Consider the following 6,197-nt stretch of genomic DNA (forward strand, 5'->3'; position numbering starts at 1 on the left):
TTCAAGGAAATGGAGTTGAAATACTATATATGTTTATTTTCAATTTTTGGATCATTGATGGTTAGAATTTTATATTGCTTGAGGACAAGCAATGATTCAAGTGTGGGGGTATTTGATAAGAGTTTATTTTACGTATTTTTAAGTGCATTTTATTAGTTAATTTTGAGTTGATTATTTAGTTTTATAAATAAAATAAAGAGGTTTTTGGTAAAATTATATATTTTTGGTAAAAGTGGATAATATTGCATTTCTATTGATTTTAATGGTAAAAACTTCATTTTTATGCAGGAATGATGATTCAATCACCAAAGGATGTCAAATGAGGTAAAAATAGAGATTTGGTGATGAATTCAAGTGGCAACAAGAAGAATGAAGTGAAAAACGTTCAAGTGAGGAAATGCAATACAAGTCAGTTTGACACTCTTCAGTATTTTGACCATATCTAGAGCTACACTTATCGGATTGAGGTGATCTTTATACCATTTTTAAGCTAAGAAAGAGACCTACAATTCGTATGAAGACATCGAAATCCATTTCTGCCATCTTCATGGGCAAAACGTTGGAATACAGAAGCTGCATTCTGTGGTCGGAAGTTAAAACAGAGGTTTGAACAGGTGACAGTATTTCGATCATATCTCAGGCTACAAAGCTCCGATTTGGATGATTCTTGAAGCATTGGAAAGCTAACACAAATGGCTACAACTTTTGTGTTTTGCACAAAAGCTAGTTTGGCCTTTATCAATGAGAAAATCGCAGTTGAAATAAGGCCAGAGTGAAAACGCGAGTATACAAAACGCGAGTTATGCCGCGTTTTGTGTAGGCGCGTTTTATAGCCGAAATTCTGCAATTTGACTCAGCCAATTCTCTTGTGTTCACACCACTTTCCAGCTATAAGATGCAAGGGAATTCGGTGCACATGCTTCAGAAGACAAAAGGGCAAGAAAAGTGGCTTATTTTCAAGTCAAAAATATTGGTTATTGACAATTATAACAAAGTTAGATTTGGGGAATCAAAAGTTGGAATTTGACTTGGAAAAATAAGCCTTTGAGTAGTTTTTATGCAGAGACATTGAGGGAGGTCTGGAGATCCATTCGTAGCTTAGCTTCTTACAGAAAAACATAGTCTCTCTAGCTAGGTACTTGCAAAGGACAATTGAGGTTTCATCTTGTAATCATCTAAGTTCAAGACAAGGAGATTTTTGGAAGGCTTCACCATATCTTGGCTAAGACTTTCTTTACTCTTTTTGTATTTGTAAATTCATGATGATTTGCATTAATGAAGTTATGAGTGTTTCATCATTCATGAGTAGCTAATTTCCTTTATCTAGGGAGTAGATGAAGCTTATGGCCAAATGATATGAAGTGATTGTGATTTATGCTTGTTATGTCTTGTATTAACTTATCTACTTGTGTATGTTGGATTACTTGTTGTTGCTTGATCACCAATAGCAGGTTTATAGTTGTTTTTACTCATTGAGAAATGGTAAAAATAATGGAATGACATAAGTAGAGCTTGAGTAGTATATTCATGAGAATAGAAATACATTCAAGTGGATGAAATCTGCATTTCATGTGTGAATAAGAACAGATTTAGTATTTACCAAGAGATTAGGAAAAACTAATCTGTTTTAACCCATTATTATCATGAGAATGTGATTTTGGTATTTCTGGAAATGAATCCTTGGTTAAACAAGAGCAGTAACAAGTGTTGAATTAATTCATTTTAGATCTTTTGTGTTATAAGTGGAATCTACATCCCTAGATCTTAATATTTAGTGAATTCTACTCCTATTGTGAAATTGCATTTACCTATTTAAGAATTTTTGTAGTTGAATTAAAATCTGAAGTTTCTGCTCAAATTAATTGTAAGTCTAAATAATAGAGTAAATTAGTATCTAATAATTGTTTTAAATTGCTCCTCGTGGGATCGACCCGATACACATCTCGTACTACAATTGCGACCTGTATACTTGCAGTCCAACGGGTGTAAATTCGGAATTAAACTTGCACTTAAAGTAAAAACCCGTCAATGCCAAACCATATCAATACATCTTTCGCCAAACCCAAAAGCACGTAACACATTGATCAGAAAAATCCAAGAAACCCTATTATAAGTTTTGGTCATATCCAATTTGAGAGCAACATTGCCTCCCCTATTCTTCTTACCAATACCCATAATAATTTCTTGGGCAAGTAAGAAATTATCAGATATTAGCCTACCACAAACAAATCCACTTTGATTTGGAGAGATAATTTTAGGGAGCAACTGTGATAAACTATCAGCCAGGAGACGTGAAAACACCTTATTTATAAAATTGCATAAACTAATAGGACGAAAGTGAGAAAAATCTTTTGGGTTCTTCACCTTGGGAATTAACAGCAATAACGTCGCTGTCACTTTTTTTGGCAACTCAGCACCACAAAAGAACTAACAACAGCGTTATACAAATCTTGAGCAACTATATCCCAAGCAAAAGTGAAAAAATTTCCAGTATAACCATCAGGACCAGCCGCACTGTGAGAACCTTGAAAAATTAATATTTTTATTTATAAATAAGTTAATTGTGCAAATATTAAGTTACTTGAATCTTGCTAAGTTAAAACTCTAGTTGACTTGTTGTAAGAAATATTTGTTTGATGCCAAGAGCTAATGATTGATGTTTGAATTGTGATTTGGCTATTTTGGCAACCGGGAATACAATGTGCAAATGAATTGGAATCGTGAAATCCGTTTTGGTCTTTTGAATTCAAGTATTTTTTATCAAACTTTATTGAAATATCTTATCTTAATATCGAGTTATATAAGTTGAGTATAGTACGTTAATATTAAAGTAAATGTCGGGATTTTTTTTAAAAAACCTTGACAATGAGTTAAATCTTTTCTTTGCTCAAACTAGCTTTATTACCTTTAAGAAATAATTGTATTAATTTCCAAACTTTAAGTTTTTCGTAAAATTACCCTTGGCTAGTTGTTTTGAGGAAAATTGTTAAAAGTGTGAGAGTTTAATAATTTTAAGAAGAAAGGCTTAGAAAACTTGTTTGAATTAAATTGGTTTTAGTTGCACCTCTAGCTTTAAAGAAAAGTAACTTTAAAGAAACCATGCGAAATATTTTATTACTTTTCTAGCTTTAATTCTAAGAGATTTATTGATTTGTCCTGAGTAAATGAATTAGTTTATACAAGATAATCTTTTGTATATAAACCAAGAGTTGTTTAGTAAAACTTATAGTTTTTTTTTAAAACTTGGATTTCTAGGGTTTAGCGAGGACGTGGACTTCGATTCCCAGCTTGACTTTTGAGCTTCACTTTTGGTGAGTGTCCGTGCTTGTTCTATGGCTAAAGTGTTAAAGTGCTTTCTTGACTTGTTATGTGATAATTGGAAAGTGGTTTTCCTGAACCATCGAAGTGGCAGTGTGTACTTTATCGCACTAGCCTTTCGAGTGGTGACTTGCTTGAAATGTTTTCTCGAATATCTTGCAAATGTTGACTGGAGCGTGGACTCGTCAACTAATCTACCAGGCAGGGGAACGTACCACACCTTAGGGTGGGAGGGCCTCTTATCCTGACTTGGTAAAAACGTGTTGTGACGTCGTTGGGTGAATCTCTCGACTAGTTTATAATGTGACGTCGTTGGGTGAATCCCTCGACTAGTTTACAAAAAGGTATACTCGAGTAATACCAAACTCTCTCGTGAGGTGTGCGGGCCCGGTGGGAGTAAGTTGGTTGGAGCGTGTTAAGGAAAAATAATGAATCTACATGGACCTTAGATAGTGAGAGTTGACAGAGGGTCAACTACGATTAATTTTGATCAAGTACGTGGAAAATGGCTCCTGAGAGCCCTGTATCCTACTCTGTGCTGTTATACGCTTTTCTACTTGCTGAATTTAAGGTTGAAGTTATGATTTACTAGTTGTGTTATATGATTGCATGTTTTGGGGCACCACTGAGGTTTAGCTCACCACACGATATTTATTTTTCCTTAACAGGTGTTGGCATTCGAGAGATTTGAAGTATGTTTTTTTTTAGCTTTTGTAACTGTTGTGTTGAAACGTCTATGTATCTTTTGTTTTGGGTTGCCACTTGAAGCTGGAAAAGTGCAAACCCTAAGCTTTGGCTTGTATAAATTTATTTGAACTTTATGAATTCGCTGTGTGGTTTGTAATATGTATATTTGTAGTTATGTGTTGAGATGGTTGGAGATGCGTTTAAGAGTGAACGTTCAGATGTCCAATGGCAATGTTATCTCTGAAGTTAATGTGTTCTTAGTATTCTGGTTGTAAAGGTTTGGCTTGTTCGGGAGACGTATGGTGTTTTGGTTTAAGTTATACGTGGATAATTAGTCGGTTTGCTTGCATGAGTCCTGGCGAGAGCTAGGCAGGCGACCCGCCAACCCTCTGGTTCGCCTTAGGGAGAAGTGGGGCCGTCACACGCACTATCACCATCCATATCAGAAACCACCCACCTCACATCTTCCATTGTAGGAATTTCCTCGAACTTAGCATTATCAGCTGGCTGAATTAATTTGGGGATAACAGAAGATAAATCCCAAGAAGATGTAGCCTCAGCTGAAAATAAAGAAGAGAAAAATTTGACGGCTTCCTACCCTATGTTAGCTTCAGAAGAAAGCCAGTTTCCTCCCTCGTCTTGGACTCGGTGAATAACCGATTGTAATCTCTTCTGCTTTACCACTGAATGAAAAAATTTAGTATTTTTATCTCCTAAATCTAACCAACGGACCCTTGCTTTTTGCTTCCAAAAGCTTTCTTCCACTATCAAACTCTGACGAAACTTCGCCTGGGCTCTTCGTAAAGATTCCTGAGCACTAACTGAGATATCGTCCTCTACTTGTTTCTCAGCTAAAACCACCTCATTCTCAGCCCTTTTTACATTATTAAAAATATTACCAAAACATTGTACATTCCAAACTTTAATATCTGCCTTTAATCTTTTAAGTTTGGAGCAAAGCACTTGAATAGGAGCACCAACACACTCTTGCTGCCAAGACTTTCTAACAACTTCCAAAAAGCCAGGATGAGTAGCCCAAGCATTAAGGAAACGAAAAGGGCGAGGTTTATCATCCAAACGGGTAGTAAACGAAAGCAAAAGAGGTGAATGATCAGAAGGATCCCTAGCAAGATGAGTAACAGAAACCCCAAAACCCGCATCATAACAGGAATTATTAATCAACAGGCGATCCAAATGTTTCCAAATTTGCGCCCTTCCAAATCGATTATTACACCAGGTGAAGGAAGATCCAGAAAAGCCAGCATCAAATAATTCAGCAGAAGACATAAAAACCAAAAAATCAACTGCTTCAGACAAACGAAAGGGCTGCCCACCTTTTTTTTCCCCCGCATCTACCACAACATTGAAATCTCCACAGAGTAACCATGGCCCTACAAGAGGCTTATCTTGCAACAACCCACTCCATAAGCCTTGTCTCTCCTCTACCGTGCACAATGGATGAACAAAAGAAGCAGTAAAAGGGGCTGCGTAGAAATTATGATGAACTGTAAAAGAAATATGTTGTTCTCCGTCGCCCACCAACAAAAGATGAAAAAGGATCATTATAAAAAATCCAAAGAGATCTAGACTTGTTACACAGGACATGTTCAAAATGGAGCTTTAGTCGAAAGCTTTCAGCAAGGATAACATTAGCATGAGCTTCACAAATAACTAAAAATTGAATTTGTTGCTGAGAAATAATTTTCTTCAAACGTCTAAAGTGAGAAGGTTTAGACAAACCTCTTATATTCCAAAAAAGAGACTTAATTATTGGATGGTAGTTGGAAAGAAATTTGTGAATTTTTTAATGAAGAACGCAGCTGCCTATCCGAAGGAGTGATAGTACGAAGTCCCTTATGTTTCCTACCATCCTGGAATGAATCATCTTGAACACACCGGCCAGCTTCAGGAATCGAAGGCAAAACCACTGCTGATAAGTGACTAATTTACGTAATAATTGTATGATATTTTATATTATTTTTAGTCACTTTGGGTATATTATTGGAAGAAAATGATTTATTTTGGCTATAATTGGTATAAAATGCTTTTGTTCAATTAAATGAGGTTTTTATCACTTTTTACTTGGATTTTGTGTATTTTGACAGTTTTGACACATTTTCGTATTTCGGCTATAACTTGAGCTACAATGATCGGATTGAGATGATTCTTGAACCCATTTGAAGATAAGAGAT

General features: G+C 35.6%; 1 protein-coding gene across 1 annotated transcript; it reads right to left on the minus strand.

Moving 5' to 3' along the window:
• Window positions 1-4,404: 4,404 nt before the first annotated feature.
• On the minus strand, window positions 4,405-5,568 carry LOC140009941 (uncharacterized). Its single transcript, XM_072056288.1, has 2 exons — window positions 4,738-5,568; window positions 4,405-4,512 (listed from the first exon to the last, which is right to left on the minus strand). Exons 1-2 carry the CDS (start codon window positions 5,566-5,568, stop codon window positions 4,405-4,407), a joined length of 939 nt encoding a protein of 312 aa, XP_071912389.1.
• Window positions 5,569-6,197: the final 629 nt, after the last annotated feature.

The sequence above is a fragment of the Coffea arabica genome, chromosome 6e (genome assembly GCF_036785885.1).
Source record: "Coffea arabica cultivar ET-39 chromosome 6e, Coffea Arabica ET-39 HiFi, whole genome shotgun sequence".
Lineage (NCBI taxonomy): Eukaryota > Viridiplantae > Streptophyta > Magnoliopsida > Gentianales > Rubiaceae > Coffea > Coffea arabica.